This window comes from Miscanthus floridulus, chromosome 17, assembly GCF_019320115.1.
Source record: "Miscanthus floridulus cultivar M001 chromosome 17, ASM1932011v1, whole genome shotgun sequence".
NCBI lineage: Eukaryota > Viridiplantae > Streptophyta > Magnoliopsida > Poales > Poaceae > Miscanthus > Miscanthus floridulus.
Window position 1 is genome coordinate 55724810 of NC_089596.1, and position 22128 is coordinate 55746937.

Consider the following 22128-nt stretch of genomic DNA (forward strand, 5'->3'; position numbering starts at 1 on the left):
CCCGATTGAACGTTTCATGTAATCCAAATGCCCATCCATCCGTAAAGAGGCCCAGTATCACGCCCCTTTCTTCCCTCTCTTTTTTGTTTCTTAGCTCTTTGTTGTAACTTGTTAGTTTCTTAATAAAATTCTCAGTAGGGTGAACCCCTCTTGTACCATACAAAAAGAAAGGCGACGAAAAGCTCGTCGTGTGGCGATTACAGTTGCGTGTCAACTTGACCTACAAGTTGAATCATTATTGAGTTACTCTAACTGGAGACAACAAACCATTTATATCTCTAAACCCGTTTAAAAACTGTACATATAGAAGCAAGCCCGTTTTCTCACACGATTTAGGAAGGATCACCTTTTGCCATTCAAGATGTCTGGCTAACAGATAGACTGATGCTTTCACATAGCTTGGTTTGGCAAAATTATTTATGAAAAGGTCAGCAAGTTCCACAGAAGCATCAACTAAATCAGTCTAAGCTGAAAAGAGGAAACCTCAAGAAGATGCAGGCAACTGGTAACATCAAACGCCAGGACAAGCGAGCGAACAAGCTTGCACGTTGACAATCTTTACACTTCATTTTCCATAGACATCACTATGCCTTGTATGGGCTGGTAGTGCCACCGCCAATTGTACTGCCTACTTTCAGGCTACCATCTGAATTTCTCTCAAACAAGTCATCGAAAAACTTGTTGGAAGGAACATAAGATGGCCTGCGAGCCCCAGCAGACAGTGGTTGCTTCAGGTTCCCATTTATTGGTGAGTCCAAACTCGCAGATCGAAGTGGTACCCCAAAAGAATGTGATTGCTGTAGAGGCCTCAAGTTCGGTGGCATGATAGGAGTGCTCGAAGTGGACTGGTGCTGAGATGATGATGATGATGATGCTACAAAAGGGTTCGATTCGGTGTTGTCCTGTGAAGCCCAGGGTGGCGGCGGGTAAGTAAATGAGCTATAAGATAACTGTGCTTGAGTGGGTGTCAGTTGTTGACTTCCTGTGGTCTGAGCTTGAGGCTGAGCCCACGGAGCAACATAAGTTGCAGATACATGTCTTTGGTTTCCATGATAAGCCCGTGGATGCCCACTTGTGGGTGAGCTGCCTTGATTCAAGCCTGGTTCAGGTATTACCGGGGTATAGGATGGTGACAGATTTGATGATATGGTGAGTGCAAGAAGGTCACTCATAACCTGCTCCTCTGGAGATGTCCTCACTGGGGCTGGAGGATCATGCAGAGACAATGCATTGCTTTCAATGGATGGTGATGTTGTGGGAACAGAAGCCGTAGAACTTGATATTTCATCATGGATGGTTGATGAAGAGGTGCTCGGGGTGTTTGTGGACTGAAATTTTGAGTTCCTGGTCAAAAAGGTTAGTCAGCTCTGGATGATAAAAGGAAAACAAAACTAAGAATCAAATGTCAAGATTGGCATCAGGACAGTGTAACCTTCGAGCTAGCATAGAGAACTCATCATCTTCATTTTGTTCATCTTCGTCATTCAAAACATTGGTTGGTACTATGGTTGTAGAAACTGCAGCTTGTGGAGGCACATTTGCTCCTAGGTTTAGAACCATTCCTGATGGCACTTCGCTCATAACATCTATTACGTCAGCAGATAAAGGATAACCTGATGCAATCGAATCATGTTTCTCAAGCAGAATTTGTAGTTTATCATTTAAATCAAGAGCTTGGCCCAAGAATTCCTCATCCCTGCCATGCAGAAGTGGAACAACAGAAAATTAGTTTGACAGTATAGGCTAAAATAAAATATCTTTACTACTACCATCCTGTTAGATAAGTTGATAATACAACATGGACAATGTATAGCTGATATTGCTCCCTGTCTCTTCACCGTGGTACCCAAGTGGAGAGCCAACAGCCAGACAGTTTTGGAGGCTCTCGCCGATCTGACGTGGGTCACTGACTTACAGGGGCTGTTGAATGTTGGTATCCTTGCTGAGTTCCTTGATCTGTGGGATCTCATTGCTCAAATGAATTTGCAGCCCGAAGTGGATGATAGGAACAATTGGCGTCTTGCACCATCCAGGGAATATTCAGCAAGGTCGGCTTATGATGGTTTCTTCCAAGGATCAGTTTCTTTTTGCCCTTGGGAACCCATTTGGTTGGACTCTGGGTAAATGTCGCTTCACGTGGTTGGTTGCCCATAACAAATGTTGGGGCTGACCGGCTGGCTTGCCGAGGTTTGCAACATCCTCCTCGCTGCCCATTGTGTGATCAGGAAGGTGAAACAATTAATCACCTTTTGTTGGCATCTGTTTTCTCATGGCAGTTTTGGTTTAGGCTACTACAAAGGGTGGGGCTTCAGAACCTCTCTCCTCAACGGGTAGAGTCTTCCTTTGATGGTTGGTGTTCTAGAATCAACAAAGGGGTGGTCAAACAGGTTCATCAAGGTGCTGGTGCCGAGGGAGGGAGCGGTGGCCATCGAGAGGGGGACGCCTCGGAGGGAGATCGCCGCCGGGGTGGGTGGACGGGCGTGAGGATGTCACGCGCGTAGGAGGGAGGCGCGTGACCGCGAGGGGGAGGCACAGTGATCGCGCAGGGGAGAGGAAAGAGCGGAAGCGGAAGGTTAGGATCTGATTGTGAATGATACCATGTAGAGAGATAGGGAAACACTACACACCCTCTTAGGGGTGGTGACCTTTCATATATAGCCCAATGGGGCTGGGTGTACAATATGTCCAAATACAACGTATACAGGACTATACACATGTCTAATAGTGTGGGTTGTGTGGGCCACCGCCAGCAGCTTCAACTTCGCATGAGTGCGAAGCTGCTCGGTTGAGATGCCTCATTCTATCCTCGAGCATTTTGCGGTGAGGACGGCACGATCGCAGTGAGACGACTATGACGCGTCGGCGGCACGATTGCGGCATGTGGGCTGCAAGGTGGCTGCGGTGCGGAACTGCACGATGGTGACTCGTTCGACGCGGCATCGGCATGTGGGTGGCATGTCTGCACAACGTGCTATTGGGACACAACAGCCATGGCTGGCCATGGCGACTGCTGTGGGCATGTTTTTCCATCTGCAACGGCTCTATGAGCTCAGCTCACGAGCTGCGTGCGGTGGCAGACGGAGAGCAACTTCATTTTTGTGGGCGAGTTTATCCAGCATCTATGGAGAATATTCTCCTGTGGTGGATATCCCTGTCCAAGTCGTCCAAGAACCAAACGCCGCTCATCCATGGATGGCCATATCCCATCCGAACCAAACACACCCTTGGCTTCGCAGAAGATGCTACGTTTGGCTGCATACGTTGGTCTCTGACCACGTACCACGGTGCTTCAAGGATTGGCTGATGAGTGGTGCAGTGTGTTGGACCAAAGCTTGGCCGGTGTTACCCGGAGCTGATGACAGCGACACTTTAGGTGTCGTTCCCTTCCTTAGAAGTGTCGTTAATATGCCTCCGCTCATCCTATGTGATTCTTCTGAGGAAACCCTGCCTAGGTTCTTAGGCAGGTGATGATGGCAATCAACATCATTTCCTTCCTAAAGGCGTCACCTAGAAGATCATGCACCACCTAGTTGGATGTTTGTCCGTGTGGGACGTTTATTGCTCTTCTGCAAGCTTTGGGTTTCAACGAGCCTGTCTCTAGTTTCGCTACTTTCTTGCGACATGTCTATGATTTTCATAGAGTGGATTTGTAGTGGTCAAGTTGAGCTGTTTTGGTTGTGGGGTGCTACAAAGCTTGACAACGATGACACATTGTGTTCTTTTTCTATGAAGTCGTGGCTTGTTGTGACTGAGTAGTTATGTGTTAGGGGCTTTGGCTGATGTTTGCCGTGGGAAGTCGGAGCTGCTTATCACCTTGCGATAAGCTCGGCAACGATGACATGTGGTAGGCTCCGTTAGTTGTGTGTCACCTTTGGGTGTTGCTCAGAGTTAGCTGTCTCGGCTGTTGTGTTTAGGTTTTTTTGCCAATTTTCCTTTAATAAACTGTGCAACTAAAGTTTTTGGGTCTAGTTTCCTTCATAAATTAGGTCAATTCTATTTCTTCTTAATTGAAAGGCAGAGCTCCTAGCATTACGTTAAAAAAAATAGATCTAAACCTTAGAACTTCCATGTCCCAACAGCTTAATAGCAATAGCAGTGATAACTGATAGGTGATATGCACCATTACTGAAAGATCATAGAACAAAAGATTCACATAGTCACATACCTTACTAAATTTACTGAACTCATGATCTTTTTCTGGTATGACCGGCATTGGGCCACAAGTTCTGTAATAATTTCATCATTGGCAGCCTAAGTGATATAAAAAAAATGTCAGAAATGCTACTTTAAATATGCACATTCTCTCATATAAGGTTTATGTGTATACAGAAAAAAAAAATTAGACCAACCTAGGAGGAACTAGATGGCATTATATTTAGAAGAAAAAAGACAACCAAATTTGCCTCGACGAGGACTTGACCCTGGTTGGTCTGAGCATACATCCACACCCTTGACCAACGGAGCCAACTCATCCTCCTAGATGTATAGAGAGGGATGGGCTAAATGAGCAATAGGCCATGCAGCCTAGTTTAAGTAGCTATAGATAGACGAAACATACTAGCAAAGTAGCAAGAAACATATTGTGTACTAACAAAATCATCATCTGCCAACTCAAATGTAGGCTCCTTAAAGACGCAAGCTAGGGTACTCAAGGATAAAATAACAATCAAATTAACAATCACTTAGTTTGAACTTAAATACTATGAACTTTTGAGCACAATAAGTATGTTACATATACCAGAATATAATCAAACATATATGTTCTTACGTCTTTATCATTTGGATTGACAGCTCTCAACATCTCATTTAATAGTTCCACAGCCCCCAGCATTCGTTCCAAGTCTGAGATGCTAAATAGGCAAAAGCATGTCATGTAGCACAGAGCACAAAAGAACCAAACTTTCTATCCAAAATAATGCTTCTTTAAAGTAAGATCACCTCAGAGAAGCTCCATTTGATGACATTGCCTCATCAAGCCTTGAGGAAGAATCAACTGGCATTCCATACCCTGCTTGAAGATATGATGGCAAAGATTCTGGTCGTGTGACTGGAGGAGTAAATATTGGTGCAGCATCAGGTGAACGCTTTGGAAATTCGACACCAGATCGCTGCAAGTAAAATATTCATTCTCAGGAAAAATAAGCTACCACCTGGAAGTATTATATCATTAAATGAATACTTTAGAGAGTAAAATAAACACATGAGTTCAAGATATTCAGAAGAGACGTTCTTTAAATGTTTGTCGTGGTGTTCCAATGTTAAAAATCAAGTTGTCTAAATTTCTCACCTAAACAACACATGCAACATTTTGCAATATGGTTCTTGCTAAATCTTCAAAAAAATGTTGTTCTTAAACAATTTTGATTAGAATACAAGGCAAAATGGTGAAGAAAGACATAGAACAAGATAAGAGATGTTTACTACAGCCCTGCCACACATGGAAAGGTCTCCAATAAGACAAAAAGTAAAGGGGCAATCATGTTTTCATCCCTACTTTAAACTCTTTGAGATTTCGACTCTAACTGTGACTTTACATGTACTTTTCCAACTTTGTGATTTTGTTTTTACCTTTTTTTATTCAAATAGCCGTTTGCCCCTGTTTTGGAGTTCCACTAAGTGGTGTAGGACTAAAACAACTACAAAAAGGAAAATGGATTGAAAAATTGGAGAAGGACCAAACTAGTAAACTACCCTCCCTACCCTTTCGCCTGGCATCTATAACTCACTAAAAGCCCTCCCAGCTCTCACCCTCTCATCTAAGGATACCCATCAGTGGCTAACCCTAGCATGGCCATGGCAGTCTGCTTTAAGCAGGGCATGCCAGGCAGGAGAGTGCATGGACACAGTTCTGTTTTGTATTTTCACGTGGGTCCCCCTCTTAGATATGGTGTGGGTACAGCATTACATACAACTATGATTTATCTTTGGTACAAAATAATCAATAATTGCTCAAATCTCTTTTTTTGACAACAGAACAAATTAAAATATATAATTTTGGTAGAATCTTAGATTTTAGATCTGTTTTACCGGGAAAGTCTACCAGCGCAGATGTGCCAACCGTGGCTAAACGGTGGCCCTCACCAAGACGTGCCGGTGTGCGGTCACCACAGATGCAGGACGCTGGCGCCGTGCGCCCAGTCAGTTAGCAGGATCCTATTATCTAGGAATATTATCGATTTGATTTGTTAGACTTGTTATCCCATTAAGTTAGCTGGTGTTTGTTAGGATTGGTGGTATAAGTGTGGAACATTAATCAATTAATGAAGTTAGCCAGAGATTGAGATTAATCTCTCTCGCTCCCTGGCATTCTAGTTCTCGCTCTCGCTTGTTCGCCTAGCCATAGACTCAGCGCCGAGCACGGCGCCGCCAGTTCGCCGCCGGGCATTCAAGCCTCGCCTTTCAACTTCCCACTCCTATCACCTACGCAGCAATTCACGTTCCAACAATCTGGTATCAATGTCAGGTGCTGGAGCTTCTGCCGCCGCCACAGTTCCTACCTCCGCCGTGCCACCTGTGTTCCCATCTGCCCCCGCGTTCACCACCTCCGCCATAGTCACCACCGTGCCGCCCGCTGTCTCGCAGCCCCCGCTCACCGCGTTGCCAACAGACGCCCTCAACACGCTCACCGCGGCCATCTATGGGCTGCAGCGCCAGAAGGGGGACCTCGCCACGCGCGTAGCCGCCGTTGAGAGCCAGCCATTCGGCTCCGCGCCGCCACTTCCTTCGCTCGGCCTACCGAGGTATGGCGGTATTCCACCGCTACCGGCCTCGGGCCCCGTCATCTCGGAGGTGCTCACCACCCGGCCAGCTTTCCCAACCCTGCCGGCGACCACGCATCTGGTGCCACCCTCCGCAGCCGTGTCCAGCCCACCGGTACCGCCATCCCTCCCCGTGCCCATCACCCAAATCAATTTCCCCCACTCGCCGTCACCCGTTCCATCATTCTCGTCCATCGTTAACATCCCCAACCCGCTGTCCTCGGCCACGATGCACATGCCGCCACCCCTACCCCACGATCCACCTGAAGCCGCGGCCGCCAGCGTTCCACGCTATCACAAGCTGTCCTTCCCGACATATGAAGGCAAGGAGGACCCCTTGGGCTGGCTCAATCGCTGCAAGCGCTTCTTCCGTGCCCAGCTCACTCGCGAGGCTGATAAGGTGTGGCTCGCGTCTTTCCATCTCACTGGCACCGCCCAACAATGGTACTACGTGCTCGAGCGCGACACCGGCGTGCCGTCGTGGGACGAATTCAAGAAGCTGTGTCATCAGCGATTCGGGCCGCCGCTTACCACCAACCACTTGGCGGATCTTGCGTGCCTGCCGTTCACCTCGTCCGTTGACGCGTACTTGGACGCATTCCAGGCTCGCATGGCGCACGCGGACCGTCTCATGCCGTACCAGCAGGCGCAGCTGTTCACGGGCGGCCTCCCGGATCACATTTGCATCGACGTCGAGCTGCACGATCCCCAGGACTTGCAGCGTGCCATGCGCCTAGCGCGCGCCTATGAATGCCGCAATGCGGCGCCGATGCTCGCCATCCCAGCGCCGCCGGCCCGGCCCCCTCGTTGTGCCAACAGCGGGCGAGCCGCGCTGCCGTCGGCCTGTGAGGCGCAAGCGTCGCCATCCTCCTCCTCCATGGCGCCTCCTCCACGGCCCTTCAAGCGCCTCACACCGGCGGAGATGGCCGAGCGCCGCAAACAGGGGTTGTGCTACAATTGTGATGAACCCTGTCCAAGGCCACAAGTGTGCCTGCCTCTTCTACCTCGAGGCCTCTGACTACATTGTCGAGGAGTCCGAGAACCCGGCTGACAATGCCCTAGCCGACCCAGCGACATTCGACCCTGAGACCCCGATGATGTCCCTCGTGGCCATCGTAGGCATCCGCACGAAGGACACGATGCAACTCTACGTCAGACCGTCGACAACGAGCAATTCGTCGCCTTGCTCGACTCGGGATTGACTCATAACTTCATCCGCGGGGACGTCGCCCGCGACGTCGATCTCTAGTTCTCACCATGCCCGGGCGCCGGCGTCATCATCGCCAACGGAGACCGCGTCACTTGCCGCAGCCTTGCCCACGACGTCGGCATCCGCATGGCCGACGAGATCTTCTCCATTGACTGCTACACCATTCCGCTGGACACCTACGACATGGTCCTCGGTGTCACGTTCCTCCGCGCACTAGGACCCATTCTGTGGGATTTTGATGATCTATGTTGGCCTTCTGGCGGGGCATTGGCTCCACCCGCCATGATGTCCAGTCCACGCGCCGCCTCAATGTAACACCCCGGTGTTACGATCTTATTTAGCACCGCGATTTAGACCTAACAGGATTTACCGAAACGAGTTTATCGGATTTTTAAAATTTTTAACTTAGGTTTAAGAGTATCACCCGTGGCGAGTTATATTGCACTAGCTGGTTGAGTAGTTCTTGGATGTAGGCAAAACTAAAAGTTATAACTTTCTAAATCGGAAACGATAGACAATGACGTATTAGTATTTAAATTCTAGCTAATTTTCTTGGACGCTAACCTTATATCCTAGCATCGCTAGTTGCATCATGGTGAGTACTTTGGCATGGAGTGGTTTGTAGAATGGTCTAATGTAGCGGGGTTATCCCAAGAACTTTTCGGAACTCTTTAGAACGCATGAAGAACTACGTTCGGTGCTCTGTTCGTGAACCGGCGCGCTGTGCGACGAACCCATCTTGGCCTTCTCGTATCTTCCTCCCTAGACGCTCTTTGGTCGCGCTGAGTGCTTCCCTAGCTAGCTGGTGGCAGGACTTTGGGTTAGTGAGGGTGGCCGAACCTTAACCTCGCTGCTTGGTGGCCTTGGCATCGCTTTAAAAAGCGTGCACGGCACTGGTTTCGCCCGTTCGGCCTTTGGGCCGCGGTCACCACGCGTCTCAGCACGCTTTGGCCGTGTCTGGCCGCGCCGTAGCTTGGCCCGCCGGCTGGGCGCCTGGCCGAGCCGAGCCACCGTCGCCGCGTTGCTATCCCCGCTCGCTTGGTTGCCCGTCTGCCGTGCTTTGCCCGCTGGCCAGCCTGTGGACATCGACTGCACGCCGGGCCCGACGTGGCCACGGCCGCTCCCTGCTGTGCGCAAGCGGTTGCCAGCCGAGCACTGCTCACACGCCCGACATAGGTCTGCGCCCCGATTGACCGGCGCTGCCTGCCTTGCTGCGCGCCGTTGTTACTTTGCTGCTGAGTGGCTGGGCGCGCACGGGCGGTCGCACTGGGCCGCGGTGCCCGCGCTGTGTCACGTCCCGTCGTGATGTGCTCGGCCAGCGCCACGTAAACCTGCCGTGTTTACGAACGTCACGACATCGTGCGGCTGCTGCACGCTGTCGCTGCGCCTGCGCTGTGGCCGTCTCGTCGAGCTACCGCCGTGTCGGTTGGTCATTGCCCTGCCCGCGTGTTCGTCGTTTTGCTTCAGCCACCCACTCCCGGACACGGCCAGGTGGTCCCGTCGGGTAGCCGCCATCTCCGCTATCCGCGCAGTCGCCTTGTCACTCGCACGCCACAGCAGGTCAAAGCACGTCCTGTGTCGCGCACTGCTGCCCACTGTGCCCTACCACGCCTTCGTGCTGCAGTCGGTAGGCGCCGTTCAAATTCGCAACGTGTGGTCCAACTCGAGTCGATTCTTCGCGTCAGTAGCTAGGTCACGAAGTTAGCTAAACGCCCAACCCGCATAGAGAACCAGAGGTGCGCGTTTGCCAGCCAATTTGGCATTTTCGTCGCCGCCGGTCAGCTCGCCACCATTACAGAGCAGGTTTGGGGGTAAAGCCCAAAGCAGCGGTAGCGGTTCGATCGAAGGCGATTTCTAACTCGCCTTAACCTGCTTTACCTGATGCTCGTCTCGGCTTGGTCAGGACCTTCATCGGTGACGTGCTGACACGGCCGCGCCACGCTCAGAACGCCGCCGCCCTTCACCGCGCACGTGGCCAGCCCCCTCCGTGACTGCACCGCACCAACCAACCATTTCAGCTAGACCTAGGTGAGGCCTGGTGCCTTCTCTACCCTCCGCTCTCCCGGTTTCGTAGCAATATCGCCGGAACGCGCGCGCCTTGGTCGCCGTTCGTGTCTGCATGTGGGCAGGCACACCCCTGCACGCCGCTGCCCTAACCTTGGGCCGTTGCGGTCGTGCGTGGCCGCGCGGACCCCGCGCTAGCTCTGCATCGCTCGCGGATGGTGTCCCGTCGTCGTGGAGCCTCTCCTGGCCGGGTTTGGCCGCTGGTCGGCCAGCTCTGTGCCGTGCTCTGTTCCAGGAGCAGTCGGGGATGAAGTAAATGTGAAGACGAGTAACTTCGGGGTCGTTAATGCAAAACTTGTGACTGAAGTAAATAGCGTCAGCGGTCGTAAGGCGAAATAGAAAGACGACGAGGTCTCTTGTGCTAAAATCGCGCCCGCGCTCTGGGTCTTCCCTCCTGGGCCGGCCTGCTCCCACGCGGAGGCCGTCTTGCTGGGCTACGCGCGCCCCGCCTCGCGTCTGGGCCGCGCGTCCGTGTGGCCCGTCCGCGCCGTTCCGCCGCGTTGGGCCGGTTGCGTCTCCGCTTGGGTTGTCATGTGCCCGTCCGCCTGGGCTGCGGCTGCCTGCGTGCGCCGTTGGGCCAAGTGATGGGCGCCGGCCCGTTTTGACTTGTAGAGCAATTTCGAAGTTAGTGTAAAAAGGTAAAGTTGCAAGAGCAATATAAAATAGCATAGGAGTCTAAAAATGGTGAAACCAATTTTGTTAGTCTCCTAAAATCATGATCTACTTAGTAGTGTAATTTGTTCACATAGACTCGGTATGTTTTAGGGTTGCTCTAATTATTTTAAAATGCTTAATATTGTTAAAAGGAGAACTTGTATGAATTTCCGTGGTAAATTGGTAATAGTGTTTGGTCTGAAATCTTTACAGTAGGTTCGTAGCAATATTAGCTGCTCGCTATAATTTTTGTAGCTCCAGAATAATTAGCTTGCTAGATATATAATGATGCCCTATTTTGAATAATGGTTAAATCGATAGGATAAAATAAAGAAACACCTTGGGTTTATATAACTAAAATAATTGTTGGGAGATAACGTCTTATTCGACGACATGAACATGTAGCTTAAGTACGGTCATCGTTAGAATTAGCCCGTTAACTCGAGAGGCGTACGTCGTATTTTACGAGTCACGATTGCAGTTGATTAATTACATCTTTGCATTACATCGCATGCATATCATATAGGTACGATGATGGATCAACGGATCGATCGAAGGATGATTGGGAATCCGAAGGTGGTGAATTGGTATTCTCTCCGGGAGATGATGCAATGAGCTTTATATTCCGTTGATGGTGGATGATCTGAAGATGCAGACACTAACTTTTTAATATATATCTTACCCAGGCAAGCCCCGGTGCATAACCTCTACTTTTCTGCAGTTTAAATTATATTTGTGTATTAAGTTTTAAGGAGTTGAATGAAACCCACTTACATATATATCTTTATCCTATGAGTCTTACTAGTATGACAGGATCGTGTAGAATACTATGCTACAGGACTCCGGTAAAAGTTGAGTGATTGTCTGTCACTCACGAGATATAGAAAATATGTTACTATATGATTATTACTTGGAATATATAAAATGGTGGAAGGAAAAAATGGTGACCGGGCAGGGATATGATTTGGGTATTGATGGGTGTAAGAGGTTGTGTCGCCGTGGACACGGGGCATAGTTTGGTTACACTGTTTTCCCTGTCTGGTCGGTTAAGGACCGATCGTTGCATATGACTCTAGGCAGGTCACAGACTTATTATCCCGAGCACATACTTGTGTATGGGCGCTTGGAAGACTTGTTGCTCTTTGGTCGCGGATCCGGCTCTTTCCGAACCGACTGTTAGGGTTCTATTTTGGTGGAGGAGGTCCTTGCACTGCACTGAGTTTGGGACTCAGCGGCGGGGGCTTGGAGTCACAGTTTGGACGGGGACCTGGACACCCAAGGCAGGAGAGTGATGGGTTGGTCCTGCTTTTGCCTGGGGTACAAGCGGGGCGTGTGTTTTCGGGGTATCCAGCTAGGGCATTGATTCGCGAATCGTCGGGAGATCCAGTACGGCTTGTCTACGGTTTAGCATCGTAGTAAGAACAATGGAGTGATTGTGTCTTCAAAGACGCTATAGACACTAAATTGAAAAAATATATAGGTAAAACTACAATTAGAGTTGAAAGCACATAAACACTCAAACAGTCTTGCAGAAAGTGGAATCATTGCTTAGGTAGATCCATGGGGAGAGGGGAGTCATTCTTGTCACCTCTCTGTGTGGAAAATAATTGGGTATAGTGGAAAACCCTAATGATCTGTTGTTGATCTGATGTTAATTGCATTGACCCTCAGGGGATATTTATAGGTACATATGGTGGATAGACTATGAGTACAAATCAAGTTGTACTAGGCCTAATCCTATTCTATCTCTAGGATTCTATCTTTATCTCTAGAGTTTGTTTCCATCTCCAATTATCTCTAACCATACATATCTTTATTTCCAACACTCTCTAGTCACAGGTTGTTTCCTGAATTAAAAAAGTGTGTGTGGGTTGGGTTATTAAGAATCCTTACTCCTTTCCCCTCCTTGTATATTTCTCTCTTCTTAATGAAATATGCACCTCTCCTGCATGTTCGAGAAAAAAGATAGAAATTCGGAATGGTTCACTTGTTGAACATGGAAAAATCGAGAATCAGTAGCCCTAATGGTTTTGTATCAAACTAGTGAATTCGATGTTTGGATGTTAGTTTGGAATGTTGAACAATAGCCTGTTGTAGTAATGTTGTGTTATGTCACACCATAGATATGTTTGAACATATCTTATTACATATATGATAGGAAACATGGATATTATCATAAAAGGCCATGAGAAATAAATATTATATTGAAAAATAATGTAAAACCACTAATTTGATGGGTAAACCAATAGTTGGACCAGTGAACCAATAGCCTGACCGGTGTCTCTGGTCTGGCCTTTCATTCTATTGACCCAAAAGTAAAATGTCTTCTGTGTAATCTAGCTATCTGAAGTGCAAGAAACATGAAACACACCTTCAATTCAGCATATGCCCAGTAATAATGTGGGTGCTTTCCACCAGGCCCTCCAAACGCTTCTTGCCAAGAGTCCAGGAGCATCAGGATCTTATCCCTCACTTGCATATCCGCCTGTGACAGCATTAAAACTTAATGAGAATGTAAAGGATCTCTTATTTATGCTACATATGGTTATTGAAATATAATGTCAGAAACTCATAGTGAGTATATACAGCAAATTCTCTGCATGAACAAAGATCAGAGAAATAGATATCATAGCTAAAATAAGATAAAGGATAAAGCCTTAATGTGAAGTCAAAAATTATCTCTTCAAAAACTGGAATTTCAAAATGTCACGGGCCTAAGTATGGGCTGCCGTGACGGGCCAAGCGAGGCCCAGCGCTGGGCCCTAGCAGGCCGCGGCCTCAACCTAGGCACCGTCAGGCACGCACGCGGCCAGGGGGGCGCAACAGCCCCTCTAGCCCCGTCCCACCCGGAAGAGTCCAGATTAGATGAGAATTCGAATAGATTTGGATAAGATTGAGAATAAATAAAAAGAGTTTGTTTAGGAAATAAGATTAGTTTGTCAGGACAAGAGAGTCCGAATCTAAGGACTTCTCCTCTAGTGTGCTTGAGAGTCAAGTCCCCTAGTGACTATAAATATGGGGGTCATGTAACCATTTGGATCTTAAGCAAGAAATGAGAAGTTGCTCTCCCCTCTGTCCCTCTCCCTCTCTCCCTGCACTTTCTCCCCTCTCCCTGCGCCTGCCCTAGCCATCGCCCCTCCCTCTGTGCCATCTACTACAGCCGCACCCCACATAGCTAGGCCCATCACTCCTGGTATCCAGAGGCAGATCGCATCCATGATCGACAACACCACCATGTCAACAGAGATGAAGGCGTGGCTCGAGGCCTTCAGTACCGACCCCACCAAGCGCATGGACAAGGTGTAGGAGCACCTCATAAATGTCGACGCTCGCTTGAGCAACACGAAGCAAGGAGGCTCCAAGGATGATGCCGACGCTGCAGCCGCAGCCAGGGCAAAGCTGGAACGCGAGGCCACCAACAAGGACCTCAAGGTCGAGACCAAGCGAGCCATGGAGATCGCCGGGCATGCCTTCCTCAAGGAGAAGATGGAAGGCTCCAAGTCGTCGGGCATCCCCTAGATCATGGAGCAAGTGATGAACAATTTGTTCATCACCACGCCTGAGCCAGAGGAGAGAGAAGCCACCCAAGGCGCCTACGGTTCTGTCGTACCCGCACCCGTCTGCAGCAGGGTCCTTCCCGGTCTTCCAACCGCGCTACCACAAGCTGTCGTTCCCCACATATGACGGCAAGGAGGAACCTTTACCATGGCTTAACCGCTGCGAGAAATTCTTCAGAGGCCAGAAAACACCCGACAACAAGAAAGTCTAGTATGCCTCTTTTCATCTAACAGGTGGAGCACAACAATGGTAGATGCATTTGACGCAGTACAAGATGGTGACTGACTGGGCGTACTTCGCTCGTTGCGTCAATGAGCGCTTCGGCCCACCGACTCGAGGTAACCTGCTGGACAAGCTGGCGTCCCTGCGGAAGACTGACACCGTCTGTGACTACACGCAGTGCTTCGTGGCACATGTGGTACGTGACGGGACCCTCGACGAGCAACAATGGATCAACATCTACACCGCCGGTTTCCTTGTGCCCCCTAGAGACCAACATCGAGCTCCAGAACCCGAAGGACATGGAGATGGCCATGTCCTTGGCGCGAGCATATGAGCCGCGTGCAGCTGTCATCGCCGTCACTAACAAATCTACAGCACTGGTACCGCTATGCAGCTCGTCCTCCCCTACCTCCAAAGGAGCGGTCCTCGACAACCGCTACATCAACTACACTGGCCTCATCATCGACTACATCGCCAGCTGCCCTGCCTCGTACCTTCAAGCGCCTCACCGCTGATGAGACGAGGGAGCGACGCCATATGGGATTGTGCTACAACTACGACGAGCAGCTCACCCGAGGCCACAAGTGCAAGCACCTGTGTGACATCACGCTCATCAATGACATCGACCTCGACCTCATGATGATGATTGGCACCCAGAGCTCAGGTGTGCGTGGTTGGCGCACCATGTTCTTGGTAGGCATCGTACTCGGGCAAGGCGTGCACATCCTTGTCGACACGGGTGCCACACACAACATCCTTAACGTAAACATCGCCCAGTTGGCGGGGTCTCATGGAGCGGCGCATCAACACCACGATCCTCGTCGGCAGCGGCAATGAGATTGCCTGCCGAGGAGCTTGCTTCAACGTGCCGCTACGCATCGACTTTGAGACGTTCCAGATCGACGCCCTTCTGGTGGACATCGACGTCGACATTGCCATCATCCTCGGCACGCCATGGATGACCGACCTTAGCAACGTCCTCTGAAACTTCGCCTCCATGGAGATGTAGTTCCAATGGGGCGAACACACTGTCATCTTCGCTACCGACCCCAACCTTTTGAGTACCACAGAACGTGCTCGCCCTTCTCGCCCCGACACCGATCATGCCGGCGCCCCTACAACAGGTGCCCATGTCGCGGTCGCCTTCACCACCACAGCATTCGTGCTACAACTAGAGCCGCATGACGTCTGTGGCCCCACTGCCATCTTCGATCACGTCCATCAGGCAGTTCTGGATGTGCCTGAGCTACACGCCATCGCCACCACCATCATAGGTGGCACAGCTGCACCAGCCTGGTCCCTTGACCAAGGGCTCCTCTTCTTCAATGGGTGCTTCTACCTCCTGCTAGCATCACCACTATTGTCGGACTAGCTAGAGACACTCCTCGTCGTTGGGTGAATGACGAACCTACAACTACTTGTGGTGTGTTTCCATAACTCCACCGACGACTGGGGCGGTCACCTACACCTTCCTCGTGAGTGTCTCAACAACGGTCATCTTCTTCAACGGCTCCAACTGCCAGCTCTTCTTCGTTGGGAACATCTACATCGGCATGAACCACGACTCGAAGCACCAATACTTCTCGCCGTCGCAATTAATATAATGTCGGACAACTTATGTTCAGCGACATGCTCCACCTCACGATGATGAAGCCAACAAGGATCACATCGACAATCTACCGACATGTCACGGGCATCATCCTCCCTAGCATCGACAACCAAGTACACCACTTTGAGAGGCCTCCAATGGCCATGCAGATGTTCACCATCGACGCCGGCATACATCGTCAGATCCTCGCCGCCACTCGAGACGCGCATGTGCCACATCTGCTACGGGAATGCACAACTACTACATGTTCGGCTACATCGGCAACTGCTAATACTACTTCTGAGTTTTGTCGTCGACCTCACACACGACAACATGATCCGTGCGGGCATTGTACTGGGTCGTCTCATCGTCTGGATTGAGGCGGTACCCAATGGAGGAGCTCTCCCCCAAGACGAAGTCAACAGCTGGACCATGATTCAGTGCGAGGACGTGTTGAGTGGAGAAGAGGGGAGATGTCATGGGCCTAAGTATGGGCCACCGTGATGAGCCAAGTGAGGCCCAGCACCGGGCCCTGGCTGGCCACGGCCTCAACCTAGGCGCCACCAGGTGCGCACGCGGCCAAGGGGGAGGGGGCGCAACAGCCCCTCCAACCCCTGCCACCCGAAAGAGTTCGGATTAGATCAGAATTAGAACAGATTTGGATAAGATTGATAATATATAGAAATAGAGTTTGTTTAGAAAATAAGATTGGTTCGTCAGGATGAGAGTCCAAATCTATAAGGACTCCTCTAGTTTGCTCGGGAGTCAAGTCCCCTAGAGACTATAAAAATAGGGGTCTTGTAACCATTTGTATCTCATCTCCCTCTCTCCTTACGCCCCCCCCCCCCCCCCCCCCGAGCTAGGTCCATCACACAAAATTTTATGTGGCTTTTATAAATATAAAATGAAATATCAAACCCCAATCGTTCACCCTCTTTTCAATACTGCACCAACCTGTGTACAGATTGTAATAGTCATTTCCACTATTATGAAGGCATACATTTTTCTGAACATTATATTAATTGTTTATGGCAGAGTCCTACAGGTCTGTTTAGCATAAAATCAAAATAGACCTGGAATGGTATGGAGCCACTCAGCCACATATTTTGCAAAACAGAAGGATATTGTTCAGTTTGATGCCACATAAGAGTCAAATTGCTTAATTTGCAGCTTCATGCCACATGTCGAAACAGCAGAATATTTTTCAAAAGTTGCCACTCACTGATTAAATTGGTGCGTTTTTTTTAAAAGGAAAAACACAATGTAAAGATAAGGCCCTTATGTCCGCAATAAAAAGAGGAGAGCTATACAAGTGAGCGAAGAGCTAAAAGCAGGGAGAGAGTTCTGCTTCAGAGTCACAAGCCAACAAACTACAATGTATATAGTATACGTAACTAAAAGCCTAAAATGGTTATAAGGAAATTGAGAAAAGTGACCTTTTTCTTCACAATCTTCATCATTTCCTCCAGTATATTGAGCTCTACAACTTGAAAATGTACATGATCCCCACAGTTCTTTATTAGAGTCTCTAATAGCTGTAAAGAAATCTCAGAGGATTCACTCACATAAAAACAAACAAAAAAGATTAAAAAGTTCTTTAAGCTTAGAAGCATACCGTCAAAGCAAGAAACTGAACATTTGCATTCTTGTGCTGAATACGTTTTTTCAAAGCTTTAATCACCTCTTTTCCTTGCCTGAAATTAGTATACTGTTTGCTTAGTGATTTTCTCTGTTAGGAAACATATAAGAAGAAACTACATGCACAACTTTGCCATGCCCTATCCCTTACAGATCCTCACATTTCAGAGAAATTTTAATTTTGCAAATGAGGCTACCTCAAATGGTGGGTTTTGTGGGTGCACATCCTCACAACCCCCTTCATTGCTGTTTGGATTTAAAGTAATTCTTCAAAGGAAAAATATTCAGATGACGTACTTTTTGTTTGATCCATTCCATATCTTGTTCCTGCTAAAACGCGTTAGCTATTTGACCTATACTTCACAGCAAACTATTTCGTCAAATTGCTTAATTTTGTTAGTTGCGTGAACTTAGAAGTCAATGTATGATATTCAAGATAGCATCAAAGCCCTTTTCATCTTAAAACATATATAGTTCCTTTCTTCGAAAAGTAGTGATGATAATTTAGAATGACAACAAAGGGGGAAATCAAGAGGATCATGGTGCAGTTCAGACTTTTACAGCAGTATTATGCTAAGGAAAAGAATGTTATGTGGCATCAATCCATGGTACATTCTATTGTAGCATACTACTCTAAACAAGATTTTCTTAGGCGCAGTACAGGGAAATACTGTGTAGTATACAAACAGAACAAACTGTGTAGTCACGAGAGTGGATTCCTAAGTTTCTCGCGGCATCTGGATACTTGATTGGAAAAAAGGCAGCCTTCGCTAACTCGATTGGTTACTTCGTTGCATCCCAACATTTGTTTCAAAGAAAAAAAAGATACGAGTAATCATGAAAGCAAATACTAAATTTCAGACCACGATGAAGTCTGGGAAATGTCATCCTCCCAGCATACTTTGTTCACATAAAAAGGTTCGGTCTTATCCTCTAGTGCGAAGGCGATTCAGAGAAAAATGGCATATATATTATGGCATATTGCGTTTTAGAGGTTGCTGATACGAAGAGAGAAGATAGGAGACAATTGTCGAATCTGGAAAGAATCTATCTTTGCAGTTTGCATTAATAACCGTTCGCCATTACTGAATACTAGAACAGAGCAGCAAGAATAGTTTTCCTATTATTGCTGAATACTGATCAAAGGAATCGTGCCAAGAACACGAACCGTTCGCCATTATTGCGGTGGCACAGGAACCGAGAATTCAAAACAGACCTCCCAGAAGAAAAAAGACGACGGAGACAGAAAGACGTACCCGTGATCGGAGTTGACGGAATCGCAGATATCGATGTTGAGGGTCCAGTCGGGACCCAGCAGCAGCTCGTTGGTGGCCTTGTCCACCATAACCGCCGCCATGGCTGTGCTGTTCGATCGACCTCTCGCGCCTCCTGCAGGTCACCGACGGCAACGGTGGCGGTGAAAGGAGGATGAGAAGGAAACGCGGAAAGGGCCGGGGGCGGCGGTATTCGTGGGTCGGTGGGAGTGGAGAGTCCGATGGAGGGGATAGATCACTCGGGTGGTGGCGGGCGGTAAACAACAAAAACGGGCGGCCATTATTAGGGGGCGGCCACGCAACGCAACGCAACGCATACGGCCGCCCGTGCGATGCGTGCACACACACCTGGATGAAAGCGAAGCGAAAGAAGGCGGCCAGCAGCCAATGGAATCACTGAGGACCAATTTAGTAGAACTTCTCTTTGTGATTCTCTTTACTTCTTGACTCCCTGATACACAGGTGGAAGAGCAAGGTAGAGACCGGTTGAAAATCGATTCTAAAGTGATATAACTTTAGTGGCGTTTGAAGGTGGCAAGAGGTGGAGAGAAGGTTTTTTAACTCCTAACTCGTGGTGTAATTAAAGAAGTGATTCTTGTCAGCTTCCATAATATCTAATTATATTTTAAGAGCCTGTTTGGTAGAGATTCATCAGTAATAGATTCAACAAAAAGAGCTCCACTCCACCAGAAATTTTCCAAAATGTCAAGATCCACAAAATCTGCATACACCAAAATGGTGGATCCGAAGGCCAGATTCAACATTTTGGTGGAGCTCCTCAAGGGTGCTCCACAAAGCAGAGTTTGGTGGAATTGAAAAAAATTACCCACCACTACCATTAGTTACACAACATATTACTTTTTTATTTTCCATCTCTTTCTCCGTCGTGTTTTCTTTCTCTTCCTAGGAAGAACTGCTTGGATGGTCTGGCGACCAGGCAACAGATCTTAGCCACTAGGCAATCAAAACAGATGGCCTAGATTGTTTCCTGGCTAGGCAAGCTTGGGTGGGCAAGCAACCAAACAGGCTTAGGAGCGGAGCTATTCCAAACTAGCCCTGAATAATTAGAAATAATTCCAAGAACCTCTTATATTTTTGTTTAGTGATAGAAAAATAGAGATTTGGAAAAGAATGTCATAACAACTTAATTAATTAGATCTCTAGATATCATGATTCTCTATTCAGAATTCCTTCCTAGCTAAAAATGAGTACAAGACTAGTACTTTACAATGCGCACAAGATATGGTGAAACTATTCGAGGATGAAACATACAGGGAACATTTTTTATTGAAATGAAATGACTACGTAACTAATGATCTAGAGAGATTTAAAGACTCTTGAAGATTCTCATACCCTGTGAGGAATCTCTGCTTCCGTTTTCCAACTAGGAGTCCATAAATTTGTCTTGCCCTTAAAATCGTTACTGAATTAAAAAAAAACATCCTAAACTTTGATACCTAACAGCATACACAATTTACCTCTTAAAATTAGAAAATTACCTAAAATAGTTCATATAGTTTTTTAAATGGTTTTGCTAATCTGGCAGATATGTGGCATATGAGACCTATATGTCTTTGGTTTTTTATCGATGTAATTTTTTATTAAATATCTGGACTCTTAAAATGATCTCAGGTGACAAATTTTCAACTGAAAACTTTTAGATTTCACCGAGCACTGCAACTTTAATGTAGATCATTTGTTCATCTGTGGTTGTTTAGAAAAAAAATCAAGAACTTGAATTTCAGAATCTAATAACTTAATCAAACATTTAGGTCTCCAAAAACTCTTAAATAAAGAATTTAGCAAATACAAAGTTGTAGATCATGTTAAGAGCTACAAGTATGGTAAAGACCATATGTCAACATTTACGGTCATTTGAAAAATTCAAAATTTTTAATTCTTAAACGAATATGAGCGTGTAAATGGTCTCAAATAAAGAATTGTTAATTGCAAAGTTGTAGCTCACATTGAGAGCTACAACTTTTTTATAGACCATATTAGCATCCAAAGACATTTGAAAAAAAGGTGTGCAGACTAGTGTTTATAGTGGTGAGAGTACTTGCGTATTTGTGAGCATCTTCATAAATACTGTGATTCAAAAAGTCAAAATATTTTTCAAGATAAATCTAATTGTATCATTATCATTTTTATTAAACCCAACAACTAAAATTCTAATTACAATTAATAAAGAGTGCCAAATCATTAAATCCTTGTTCCAAAATCCATTAGTGTCAAAATCACCGTTGAAATCGAAGACAGATCCCATATTATGCATATAGTAAATTGCAAAAGGATCCATGGCCTAGTGATTACAAGAGCCTCACTGAGGTCCTAGATTTGACTTCCAGTGGGAGCCAATATTACAGGATTTAACAGTTCTGTGCTTTTAGTGGTAAGCGACATTTCCGTCGATAGCGAGGTACATGTGGTGACTTCGTTAATCTCGATGATTCGGCGGCTCAGTCTTCGAAGATGCCCATAGGGGTACAGTTTTCATGCGTGACGTTCACATCGACACTGAGACGTCTATAATGACTTCATCAATCTCGAGGATTTGTCAGCTCAATCTTCGAAGATGCTCAGAGATACGGTTTTCGTGTGTGCGTTTATAGAGGTGAGTATGCATATGTTGTGATTGTCTGCGTTGTACTGTCAAATAAAAAAACAGTAAATTAAAACAATCAAGGCATGTAGTCAGTCAACTACATAGGTTAATTTTAAGATAGAAGAGAGTGCAGTGTAATTGCTCATGACTTAGCTCAATTGGCAAAGGGAACTAATCGGAGTGGAGCTGTGTTACTGAGCTTATGGCATCTGAACGTAAACATCTTGATCCATTCATATAAGCACTCTTTTCAAAAAAGAGAAAAAAAAATCACCCCTACTCTGCGCCGTGACGTAAGATATGATAATGTATAGCATGTGCCAGTGCCACCAGTGGTAAGTGCATCATGCACGAAAAACAGCGTTGGCCCTGTGTCAGCTTGGCACTAGTGACTGATCGACGAAAATGGTGGATGCATGACTGCATAGCATATCAACTTCTCTTTCCGTGAAAATCATGGACGCTGTCTAGGGTGGTCAGTGGTGCCTAGTTAGATTTGCACTCGCTACCGCCGCCCAGCACTGCTGCGCCCAAGTCGCCGTGGCCACATCATCTTG

General features: G+C 47.4%; 1 protein-coding gene across 1 annotated transcript; it reads right to left on the reverse strand.

Moving 5' to 3' along the window:
• Positions 1-388: 388 nt before the first annotated feature.
• Positions 389-19280, reverse strand: LOC136517824 (TOM1-like protein 6). Its single transcript, XM_066511469.1, has 9 exons — positions 18949-19280; positions 17670-17748; positions 17491-17589; positions 13058-13171; positions 4939-5108; positions 4769-4850; positions 4166-4251; positions 1433-1696; positions 389-1344 (listed from the first exon to the last, which is right to left on the reverse strand). Exons 1-9 carry the CDS (start codon positions 19047-19049, stop codon positions 585-587), a joined length of 1755 nt encoding a protein of 584 aa, XP_066367566.1. The 5' UTR covers positions 19050-19280; the 3' UTR covers positions 389-584.
• Between the last annotated feature and the right edge of the window lie 2848 nt (positions 19281-22128).